Source organism: Glycine soja, chromosome 14 (genome assembly GCF_004193775.1).
Source record: "Glycine soja cultivar W05 chromosome 14, ASM419377v2, whole genome shotgun sequence".
Classification (NCBI taxonomy): domain Eukaryota; kingdom Viridiplantae; phylum Streptophyta; class Magnoliopsida; order Fabales; family Fabaceae; genus Glycine; species Glycine soja.
This window is the reverse complement of record NC_041015.1, coordinates 4,779,846-4,792,699: the sequence shown is the minus strand read 5'-3', so window position 1 is coordinate 4,792,699 and position 12,854 is coordinate 4,779,846. Positions and strand designations below refer to the sequence as shown.

Sequence of the window (12,854 nt, the reverse complement as noted above, 5' to 3'; positions counted from 1 at the left end):
CCTTGTTTAACATCATCTTATTTTCAAGACTAATATTCCATCAAGATGCAAATTAGGGAGTAATAAACAGCAACATATTATTTTTTATATATATAAAAAAAAAACAACATATGCGGGTAATGTATTTAATTAAATAATGCAGCGCAGGGATGAGGGGACACAAAGGGTGGTAATGATTGATAATTGAGGCAATGTCCGAAAAGGCGCGTGAGGGGGGAGGATGAACGAAAGAAGTAACAAATGATAAATAAAGAATAGGAAGCTATGGCCTATGGGGATAATGAATAAACCCAATAAGAAAAGACAATCTTTGAGTCTTTAAAGAGTCTGTCCTTCTTCTTCAAATTATTAAATTAGAATTTCAGAATGGACTCACAGACACAACACGAGTCAGGATCTCAAAACTCAAAAGATTGTTGCAGCAATTGGTTCTGATCAAATTAGAAACTAAATTAATTTTTTCAACGTTTTAATAACATTTAACTGTGTGCAAAAAGCTTTAGAAGTATGTCATCACATTCAAAATAAATAATGTTGTGACAAGTTAAACTAGTCTTCTTTTTGTTTTTAAAGAAGAAATTTGATATAAATTTACTCTTTATTCATAAACAAATAGATATGAAACAACCTTGGTGTTTTGTATTTTTATATTTGGAAATTAAAAATGATATTAAAAAATTATAATAATTGACGCATGTTATTCAACTAATTAATTTAAATTCCTTTAACACAACTTTAGTGTTTAATTACGGTGAATATGATCTTTAGTTATTCAATAGTTATGGAGAAATTTTCTTTAAACTTTGAAGTAAAATTATCATTAACTAACAAACAATATTCATAGTTTTTCTTATAGTCTTTTTTTTATGAAATTCAAAGTCTGTGTTGGAAAATTGTTAGGTTATGCTTTTCCCCTTTAAATAGTAAAATCCACAATAAAGATATGGTACAATTAGCCTAACATGTACATGATACTAGTTGAATAAGAATAAGTGCCTCATATTTTAGATATCTACAAATTACAAATACTCCAGGTTTTTTTTTTCGTCTTTCTCTTCCTATTGCATTAGTACTAATAAATTCAATCACTTATTTCTTCTTTTTTTTTTTATCTCTCTCAAGATGTAGACACTTAAGGGGTGACTATGAGAAGAATTTGAGTTGCCTTTGGTGAAAAAAGAGAATCATTATTTATTCTTTTGAATACACTTTTTATTATTGACCAAAAATTATTGAAAATTATAAACTTTAAGGGATCTTACTTTTTGAATCTCTTATTTTGTATTTTTAATAAATTTTAATTAATAGTAAGTAAGTGTGTGTTAAAAATAATATTTTAAAAGTTTATTGTTGACACTTCTCCTTAATTTTGACAACAAATTATAATGACTTTTGTATTTCTTATGTTGAAACTTAAAATTTAAAATATACTTATTAAATAAAAATTAATTTCAAAAGTTTATAGTGTTAACTTTTTTTTTTTTACCGTCGTATCTAGTTTAAGTTTTAGGGGTCACCAGGTAGAGCGAAATAAAGTATAAAAAAAATGAATGAAATGAGCAATAAAAATTTGTACAATCCACACTTTTACTTTTTACTTAATTGAAAACTTTCATCTATTTTCATTTCACATTCAAAAAGATAATTTTGTTATTTATAATAATATTCAAAATAATATTTTTTATTGATAAATAAATATTCAATTTTTAAATATCATTTTCTATATACAAGACTAGAAAATTATGTAATCAAATAATTTCATATTTTCAAGCAGAATTGACAATAACAAAGTCTATAAATAGTTGGGCTTCTAGTCTTCAGTAAAGAAAAAAAGATAAAAATATTCATTTATTTTTCAACTCATTAAAAAAGACAAATGATATATTATTTCTTTATCAAATCATAAATTTTATAATATTTATATTTTTTTCTTTTTTTCTCTCTAAGTATTTTATGGCATAATAGATGTTCATAAAATATTTTTCATTCAAAAATTCTCCAAAACGTCACGTGTGTATTACTCCCTCTATACTTATATTTAAATAAAAATAACTAATTTTATAATGATAGTGAGTTGATATTATTTAATTTTATTAATATCAAATAAAAAATAAATTTATTTTTAAAATATTCTTTATTGGAATGTATTATTGTGAATTAAAAAAGTTATTAAAAATAAAATTATAATTAAATGAAAAATATTTTTAAAATAATATCATTAAATAAAAATAAAATTTATTTATATTTAAGATGAACATAATTTTTATTTATTTATTTATATGCAAATGTAAGAATAACTCATAAGTGAAGTAAGTGTTTTCTGTTCCGTCAGTGGTCAACGTTGTTGGTAATTGGATCAGACTTGAATGCAGTGGACAGTGGTGCCATCAAGATCTTTATAGTATGGTCGTTGAAAATCATTAAAATGGTAGATATGCCACTATTTATGACTCAAAACTGAAAACATCATCTTCCTTTTTCGATTAGTACAGCTTCCTTTCTCAATTAGTACTAGTACATTCTTTCTTTTCTCGTGTAGCCTTGAATTCACGTTGCATCTCTTTATATTTTAAATTAATATTTTTTAAAATTTTAATTTATAGTACTCCTTTTGTTATCTTACTTAATATTTGTGTATAAATGACAAAATCACAATTTAGTAATAATTTTTTTATTACTTGTTTATTTTCAAATTTTATAAAATTAAAGAACTAAAACATATATTTTATATTTAATTTTTTTTATTGCTAATAAAAAAAATCTTTCTACTTTTGATATAATATTCTCTTTTATATATATATAATAAAAAATATTTCATTTGTTAGAAAAACACTTATCTCATCAACTCATGATGGATCATTTTATTGAGTTAGGTTATTAATTTTCACGGTATTATTTAACTCATTTAATAAGCAAGTCAAGTTGAATTGACTCATTTTTTTTAAAAAATATTTGACAAATTAATTCATTTCTTGTTTTTTTATAGTGAAAAATGACTAAAATGAGTGAAATGAATAATAAGATGAGATAGGATTCATACTTTTACACTTTATTTTAAGGTGAATTTTAGGGTGAGCCACTTGATAAGTGGTCAATAATGAATCATAATTCTTAATCATTAGATCAATGTTATTACCATAGGTCTATTCACACTAAATCCCCCAAACCCTTGCAACAACTACCTTGACCACCTTTGTCGTGATCGGCGACAACGTTTTTTTCCTTCCTTACCTCCACCTTGTCTCTTTTTTCTCCGACGATCTCTTTAGCTTTTTTTTTCCCTTTCCCTTGCCATGAGGGGTCAATGCGTGGATAGATCCACACCGAAACCAATGCCTCGAAAATCTTACATTTCTATTTTCTTTTAGAGGTTAAAGCGTTTTCACCACAAAGAGGAGCATGGAGAGAAATTTGGAGCTACTAATGTCACTTTGAGATTCATGCATGAACAGATGAAACCGTCAAAGTCTTGCCCATAAATGTTTCCCATTGCGATAATTATTACTCTTGTTCTTAACCCAAGACCTAGATTCATACCTAGATATGTTTGTGAGTGATAGAGAAATGAGCATCAGAGAAGCATAGACAAATAGATGACACTGAAAGGGGGACATGTAGTGGTGACGTCGTCGCCGTCTCGTTCCTCTTCACGGACTTGGCATCTACGTTGGGATTGTATCTAAGAGGTCTAGTCGAGCCCATCTTTTTTTCAACTGTATAGAAGCGGAACAAGAAATTAAGGAAGGGGAGGGAACAAACTAGTGCTCCTTTGGGTTGATAAATGCGACTTTATTAGCTAATGTGGATGTGAATGCGATGGTGACATATGAGGGGCCGTTAGAGAATGGGAGGGGGAGGTGGTAGTTGTTGTTGTAGACGAAGGAGTCTTCATGGAGAATAGAGAGGAGGTGGGAGGGGTCTGAGGTGGGGGTCATGGGTTTTGAAATGCCTTCGACGATAGAGAACAATGATAAAAAAAAATTTGTCAAGAGGAGGTTAAAAGATTCGGTATAAGCTAATTTATGATAATAGATCAATCTAACAACTGACAATTATTGTCCATAATGGATTGTCTTGATAGGTGGTCCAGCGAAATAATGATCATACTTTAAATCAAAATTCTATCTCAATTTATTTTCATTTTATTCCACCGAACACTATTGGGTAAGTAAGGTTGACTTACTTTGATATCACAATTTAGAACATGTTATCATTCTTACGAGGCCATGTCTCTAAGTTGTTGGATTTTATGGGCCAGGCCCAAGCCTCGTTCGAATGTTTACTTGCCAAAAATTGGTCTAGTGGTTCGGTCACTAACACCCCCCTTAATGCATGGGACCAAATGTGGCATCTCATTAAAATTTAGGCAGTTGCTTTGGACACCCAGAATTTTTGTTGGGACACCCAACAACACAGGTGAAAGGACCCTTTCACCTTTTCTTTAAATACGGATTGACGATCCGTATGATTCATATGAATTAATGATCCGTATGTTTTCATATGATTCATACGGATCAACAACCCGTATGAGTTTTTTATAAAAAAATTTGTTAAAAAAATTTAAAATTTTAAAATCCATATTTATAAAATTGCTAAAAATATTGAAAAAATTACACTACAAAACAAATTAAAACAATATTTACAATTTTATTTTTTTAAAAAAAATCTACGGATCAGCAATCCGTATGAAACATACGGATTAACAATTCATAAGGCCATACAGATCAGCAATCCGTATGAACCACACGGATTGCCAATCCATATGTTTTTTTTAAATTATGCACTTCTTTTTCTTCGACGATGAAAAACCACCCAATTTCATTGTATATTCATAAATAACACACGTACACCGCCAGAGACAACAAACGGCCGAAATAGGAGGCTAATGGAAGAATTACACTAAGAGTACGTTTGGATAGAAAATTTTAACTGAAGAGAGTAATTTATCAGAGAAATTGAATTTCTGTAATTTAGAATTCATTGTTTGGATGTTTTTTTGTGAAAAATTTAAAATTTTAGAATTTTAAAACAGAATTTTAAACAACTAAAAATCTAGAATTTTAATTTCCTTCTAAAAGATGAGAAATTGAAATTTTTTTCTTACAGTCTTCTTCAAGAAACACCGTATGAACTCGTGAAACATCGATTAGGTGTGAGCGTAGAGGAACATGTATAACTAGCACACTAACCATATCTTATATTTTTTTTTCATTCATTTTTTTTCACCCTCATAATTTTAATTTTTTTTTATCCAAATTCAAAATTTTGAAAATAAAAGAATTTGAATTGAAATATTTGAAAGTCATAGAATTTAAAATTTCTCAGAATTTTAAATTTCCTCATCTAAACACACTCTAAGGGAGTTAGGTTTTATGGAAAAAATGGCACTATAAAAATGAAAAATGAAACATGCTATTTATAATAAAAAATACACATAAGGATGTTTTCAGCATTTTGAAAATCTACTGGGTGTCCCAGCAAAAACGCTGGGTGCCCCAAGCAAATGCCTAAAATTTAAAAGCCACAAAGGAAGGAGAAAAAAGTCCAAGACATAAGCCCGTTTATCCAGAACCTCAATTATCCCTCAGTCCATTTCTCCTCATCTCATCTCGATGATCCCTCCTCATATTATGATCAAACTTTTATTTTAAATTCTTTGAATGCATATAATAATGAAATTATTTGTGAGTAAAAAAAACTCTCATATCATGAATAATAATAATAATGATAATAAGAATAAATTTTATAATAGACAAATGATACAAATCATTACTTGGATTAATGGGTGGGTAATAAAATGACTCAAAATAAAATATATCATTTAGAACATTAAGTTTAAAAGAAGATTACAGAAGCAGCCTCAATTTAAGTGGGAAAAATGTCTTTATACTAACTTTTTTTTATATTATATAAAGATACATGTATTAATTTTCATTTATTTTAAATGATCCTTTTCTTTACATTTTATAAAATTATAATTATACTTATTTTCATTTATCTTGTTTTTAAAAAAAATTGTTGACAGAATTTTAAAAATACTTATACTAATATATTTGTAAAATCTATTTTAAATTTTATATTATTAATGCTTATCCACAGAATGAAAATTTTAAAAATAATTTAAATAAAATAAACAAGTAAAATAAAAATTTATTTAAATTTTAAAAAAATGAATAAATTTAAAAAATGAAGAAAATTAATGACTGAAATTTAAGATGAAAGAGATAATTTTAATGAAGAAAAATCAAAAGTAAATTAATCTATGATTTGAGTGAAAAAATTGAATATAAAAGAAAATATAAAAATGATTAATAATTAAATTTTAAAAATATATAGGAAAACAAGTGATAAATAACAATAAATTCATTTTATAAGAAAGAAAAAGAAATAATAGAGGATCTTCACGTTTAAGTGAGATTTTTTTTAATAATTATAGAAATAAGGTTTAAATATCTAAATTGATGTCAATCAAATTACTTGAGCCTCTCACCAGTAGACCAATCTAAGAGAACTTACATTTATAAAATAATAAAGTCTGGCATTTGAATTGGCAGCACCGATCACTGAGAAAGTTCCATTGTTTTTGTAATGAAACTATATTAATCCAAAGCCAGTGAATTCATAGAACCCCTGTATTATGTGACATGATGTTAGGACTTAGAACCAAATGGGGTGACATTAAAATGTTATTATGATAACCTCCCAATTCATGGAAGGCAAAAAAATAATGGGAAGAAATTCTGTACAAAGAACAAACTGTAAATCAACAGGCAAAAAAATTATACAGCATGAGACAGTGAATTCACTTGGTGTAGTTTATAAACAAACCAAAATTGTGATTGCAAGCTTTGCTATATGGGGAAAATAAGCTTTAGAGATCACGATTGATGAGGATAACTCCAATAGAATTACTGAACTCTCCACCAGAGAAAGAACTAGTAAACATAGGAAAGCCATGGATGCCTCAGTGCTTGTCTTGCAGTAGGCCTTCTTTTGGGGTTGATGCTAAGTAAGTATCTGACAAAGTCGATAAACGTAGTATCAGTGACCTGTAGGTGCTGCTCCAATGATGACTCTTCTGGAATTATGTACTCCAGTTGATCAGTCTCCTGTGCAATGTGTACAATGTTAAAGATTAGATGGAAAGAACTAAAATGAAATTTAGAAGGAGGATTCAAATTCAAATTATGCTGATGCATGAAAGGCCTTTATTTTTCTTCCCTTTATTGTGCATAACTAGTACGTGTGTATATTCCCCTTTCATTTACTCTACTTTCTCACTCAAAATAGACATACTAATCCATCTGAGCTTTTCCTCACATCAACTTTACCCTTCTCGTTCATATATTCTGAAAAAGGTGTGGATTTTCATTGGCTGCCTTTTGCAAATTTGAAATTGGCCACAATGTGGTTTAATAAGAATATAAGATTCTTTTGGTGAGAGTATAAGATTTAATCAGTGCTCATAAAGAAATTAAGAAAATGAAGAAAGATGTACTGCATTCTTGTGTTAATTAGATCATAGCATGCTCATACTTCTAGAAACAAGAAGAGAACTTTTTCCTGTTTTTACTTTCAAATAAATGAGTCAATATGATCTGTATTCAGAAGCGAGAAGAAAATGTTTTTTCACCTATGATTTCATAAAAAAAAAACAATAAATCTTATAAAAAAAAGGAACAGCTATGAAGAGAAAAAATAGGGGGAACAAACCTCATTTACGTAATAAATATCATATTCTTTGGTGAAGTACTTGTGCGTTTCTTGCCCTTTTACCAACATCTCCATATCAATAGAACCAAACATTCCAATCATGCGTGCTAGAATCATCACAACTGCATCATTTGGAAATAGCACCTGCAGAAGACATAAGAATTCAGGATGAGTAAATATAAAAAAATTCTTTGAAATTATGTTTATTCCTCAATTATATTAGCTTACCAAAACGAAAACCTGATTAAACTATATGAAAAAAAAAATTCCATGCTCATGTTAAAGCCATAGAAAAATATATTTAATGAATATCATAAAAAAGGCAAATTAGAACATACTTCACCAGAGCATAACTCTGCCAAGATACAGCCGAGAGACCATATATCAATCTTTTCATCATATTGAAGGCCTAACATCACTTCAGGAGCTCTATAAGATCGGGATTGTACATATAGACACAAATTGTCTGTTTGGAAGCAACTGCTTCCTAGATCAATAACCTTTATCTCACATCTTCTGTAACTTTTGATTAGAATGTTCTCTGGCTTCAGGTCACAGTGAACAATTCCCAAGCTATGCAAGTATTGCAATGCTTCCAAACATTGGCGAGTAATGAGCTGAATGAAAAGAAGGATAACAACAACCCTGATCATTTAGACAACTCTATATCTGACATGAAGCAATTCTACACAAATAGCTGAATTAACTATCTAACAATGGAAAGGCAATGTATTAATAGAAGCCACATATTGCTGAGGATCATAGGTCTGAAGGATCAAGGGTGCTTTAGACAGCTAAGTTTAGCAATATAAAGACTGAATAAGTAATCATGTGCAAGAGTACAAAAATTATTGTTCTGTTTGAACAAACCTGCAATCTCTTCAACGTAAAATATTCTTCCCCTCCAGATTCTTGCTTGAACTTCTGAAATTCGTACAAGTTTGCTTGCAGAAGTTCAGTTACAATGAATAAATGCTCCTGTGAAGTTTTAATTCAAGGTGAATTCAGACTAAATGGGATGGGAGAAGATATAGTAAGAAATGTTAATAATAAATTTCCACTAGATCATTCTGAAAGCTATATAAAAAGGATTTATTTGTGCTCTTGCTTAGTCCAAAGTTTCCCTGCTAAGCACGTATTATTTCACAAATATTTTGGATATAGCTTGACCTAGACATTTTGATCACTTAATGAAATCAATTCAGCAGCATATGACATACCTGATGGTAGAAATAATCATAAAGGCGCAAAAAGTGGTGTAGATCTGCTGGGTCATGCTTATTGACAAGTTTCAGAAGCTTGATTTCATCTAAGCTTTGATCAAAAAAGTCTTTGTCGTTTTTAATGATCTTCAAGCAAACATCTATTCCTGTCTGAAGATCATGTGCCTGAACAACCCTACTGAAGGCAGCTGAACCAAGATATTCTGTTACATAATACCTTCCAGCCAAGACTGTATTTAGCACAATGGGCAGTTCCTTGTTTTCTTCAAATCCAGTCCTGTATGTGCAATAATGGATGAGAGCAAATTATACTCAAATACAATGCAAGTCTATTTAAAATACCTAAAGAGCCAGAGTGAAAAGCCAAAATTCAAATTCCACAATAAATAAATACTGAGTCAAAATCACCATGCAATTAGTTAAAGCCAACAAAGAAAAAGTTGACGGCTCAACAAGTAAAAGCCAACAAAGTTGCATTTAATTTCAAAATTTACTAATTCCTGATCTCCTACACATTCAAAATCAACTCATTCACCAGCATTAACAGGAATATTTGGCAGAAATGAAAGTTCAGGATACAAGATCATCTTTCAAGCAAACCTATTCTTTCTATGTATAATTCTCAGATCAAATACTTCGTATTCTTCCTCTTGAGTATACTTTAAGAGCTCATCATCAGTAGTATCCTCTCCATCTGCAGTAATCTCAGGATCTTGGCACTCTTCAGCTAATTCTCCACCATCTCGAGCTTTATAGGTGTCAAGTCCATTTGGTAGATCTTTTTGATTAACTTTGATAGTTAAGTCATATGGACCGTTGTACTCCTTACTGCTGTCATTTTTAGTGTAGTAGTCAAAACTTTGATTCACAGTTAGCTCTGAAGTAGAGCCAAAAGAGTTAATGTCCCCAACAACCTTCAAATGAAAACCATTCAGATGGATTTCCTTCAAATTAGGGTATCCGAAGTTTGTAGGATCCAAACTGCAAGAACCACCTGGACTGCTTTTGCAAAATGGAACTTCACAACTACAGGCAACAGTGTGTTTCTCAGCCTTGCCCTCTAATTCCCCTTCAAATAAGTTGTTGTTATCAACATGACAATACTCTTTTGAATAAGTAACATTTCCATCCCTTACAGAGGAATGATTATAAAGGCATGCCTTGTCCATGTAACCACCATTACCATTTCCCTTTAATAGAAATTCTTCAGAGTTGTAAACAAGGTCCAGAGAATTGTCATGCTGATTTTCCGTTTCTGCTGTCATGACAAACTTATCTTCACTTTGACACGCAAAGAAATCCGGCCCTTCAAAACTAGGAGTCATGAAATAGTCATCATCTTTTTCATTATACCAATATGGTTCATTCTGCATTTCAAAATCATGATAATCACGTGCAGTGCCAAACTGAGATAATCTTTCAGACGAAGATGCGGAGTCATTCTGAGTCTGAGACGAGGAACGAATTCCATACGGATTTATGAATTCTGCAAAAACAACTAGGTTTTAGGATGCTCTATTCTCTGCCATAGGTGAATGACACCACTAAACCAAACTGATGTTTTTCTGGAATTACTAAATATATTTCTAACAAAAGTTGAATATTAGCATTTTTGTGTGTGTACGAAACCCAGTATTTTACTAGAGACAATCCTATTCACCCCGGATAGGACCACTGTGTTGAATCCCCTAAGTTCAGATCATAATAACTAGAATTCCTGGATACAGCATATAGCATGCAATCGAGTTGTGATCAACAAAACCAAACACACGAATTCAAATTTGGATGATAAATTTATATGATCCAAATATACAAATTAAAAACATTAAAAGAAAGCATCCGATTCAAGAATAGTAGCTAAACAACACAGTAACTAACTGTTACCGTCTCCGTTACTTCGAACAGAGAGTGATCACCAATCACTGATCAACACATGCAATTGAACATTAGCACTAAACAATTTGATTTGAATTTGAATAGTAGCTTACAACTTTGGAGTACCTGAAGAAGAAACACGAGAAGTGGGAGAACCGATGCTGACGAACTCATCGGAGCTGGATTTGGAGCAGTTGCCGTCGGCGGAGAGCTCGGATAGCCGGGAGAAGGATCGGACTCTGACCGGCGGCGGCGGTGGGACCATGGGGAAGAAGAACTTCTCGTAGTCGAAGTTTCCGAGGTCGTTGTTCTCGATGATGTCTTGTCGGAGAGCGGACTCAGCTTCCGACAAGCCATTCTTGCGCAGAAACTCTAACACTGCTTCGACGCCGTTGGACACAGCCATGGATACGACAAGACCAACTCAGAAACGTTGTTGTTGCTGATTAAGGAGGGCAGTGACATGTGAATTAAGAAACACGGAAGGGACAAAAGCGTAATAAAACGCATGGTTTATGATGTGCATGCTCTGGTAATGGTTGCAGGAGAGAGAATGAAGGTGAGATTCTGCGTGTCTCTCTTTCTCTCTCTTTGTTTTTTTGTGTAAAACATAAGCCAAACGAGGGGTGCCAATGTCTTACCAACTTTGAAATGATGAATAGAGAGAGAAAAAAAGTTTGTGAGAGGTTGCTGTTTGGTGGGTCCAGAGACGTCTTGCATTGTTCGATTTGACACGTGTAGTCATGATGGATGTCCACGTCATGTGACTGTTTTTATGTTCTGTTTTTTTTTTCCTTCTTTTATGGTGAGAAGTCAACATGGCATGGGACCATCGCGTTTTGCTTTTCTTTTTCTTTTTTTCCCTTTAGCGATTTTTATTGCTTTTCATTTCTAGAACGCGTTTTTTGGGTTACCTTCGTAGCTTTTTCTCCCTTTTTTTTCGTTGGGGAGTTCATTCTTTTTCATGAAAATATTAAATGAAAGCGTCAATAAAATTACTTGTTAGAATAATTCTGACATTTTTTTTTATCTTCTAGACGTGGATTATCACTGTAAAATTTTTATATTATAAACTAATTAGAAATTATTCATCGCTAGAAAATTAAAGTTAATGGTGAAATAATTTGTTTATAATTTTTAAATATTTCTAATTAAAAAAATTCTATGACTCCTAAATTAGTGATAAAAAAATAGTTTGTCATTTGATCATTTATTTTTTATTGTGATTTTAAGATAACAGTTATAAAAGAAAATAAATTTCACGGTTTGTAAAGGAATGTTACAATATTAGTGGATGTATTACTTTTTTTGGTTAGACCAAATGAAGATATAGATAGCTATTATTGGATTATGTTCAGCCGCCTTAAAAATCTTCCTTATGTTTTGAATATTCTTCTTTGAGATTTTATGGTTATTTGATTGTAAAACATTTGAAATGAGCAGCATTCAGAATAACTAGACCATATAAAAGTCCAAAATGAATTAATAGAATCAAATCGGTTGCCGATATGGACAAAATGCTTTCGTAAGCAACATGGCTGGAGGCTGTGGCGCAAAGAAACTTCAAGAAGTGGCCATATAGAGATTAGAGAGTAGTATTTTTCTTTCCCGTTTTGCATATATGGATAACTCACCACCCGATTTTAGAATGGATGTGTTTTGGAGAATATGTTATGATATAATTGTGATTGTGATTATTATAAATTAAAAGAGAGAGAGAGAATTCAGAAAGAAGCAAAGATTAATAAAATTAGTAGGACCACATGCACATGTTCAATATTGAACTTTTTTACTAGTGTAACCTACTTTTGATTAGAGGGTCGATAATCAATAGCTTAGATCCACCATTTACCACAAGGTTGTTTCACAATTCTGATAATTACTAAATAAGAATTGTTTTTAACAATAAAAATAGAGTTAAAATATCTTTAAAAATAATTATTTAGTAGTTATTCATGTTTAATTATTAAGAATTGATGTTTTTTTTATGACTTGCAGATATAAAAAAATAAAGAATTAAAAGCAAAAAAATGTAAAAAAATA

At 30.7% G+C, this 12,854-nt stretch overlaps 1 protein-coding gene across 1 annotated transcript; it reads right to left on the bottom strand.

The window, feature by feature from the left end:
• Positions 1 to 6,650: 6,650 nt before the first annotated feature.
• On the bottom strand, positions 6,651 to 11,220 carry LOC114384872 (dual specificity tyrosine-phosphorylation-regulated kinase 4-like). The gene is made up of 7 exons (XM_028344691.1): positions 10,938 to 11,220; positions 9,537 to 10,422; positions 8,934 to 9,213; positions 8,584 to 8,691; positions 8,052 to 8,330; positions 7,714 to 7,857; positions 6,651 to 7,109 (listed from the first exon to the last, which is right to left on the bottom strand). Exons 1-7 carry the CDS (start codon positions 11,215 to 11,217, stop codon positions 6,936 to 6,938), a joined length of 2,151 nt encoding a protein of 716 aa, XP_028200492.1. The 5' UTR covers positions 11,218 to 11,220; the 3' UTR covers positions 6,651 to 6,935.
• Between the last annotated feature and the right edge of the window lie 1,634 nt (positions 11,221 to 12,854).

Coding starts and splice junctions, on each gene's coding strand:
- LOC114384872 (XM_028344691.1), bottom strand. CDS start 11,217: ATGGCTGTGTCCAACGGCGTCGAAGCAGTGTTAGAGTTTCTGCGCAAG. Junction 10,423..10,937: donor TTCTCGTGTTTCTTCTTCAG/GTACTCCAAAGT, acceptor TTGTTTTTGCAG/AATTCATAAATCCGTATGGA. Junction 7,858..8,051: donor CAGAGTTATGCTCTGGTGAA/GTATGTTCTAAT, acceptor TGTCTTCTGCAG/GTGCTATTTCCAAATGATGC.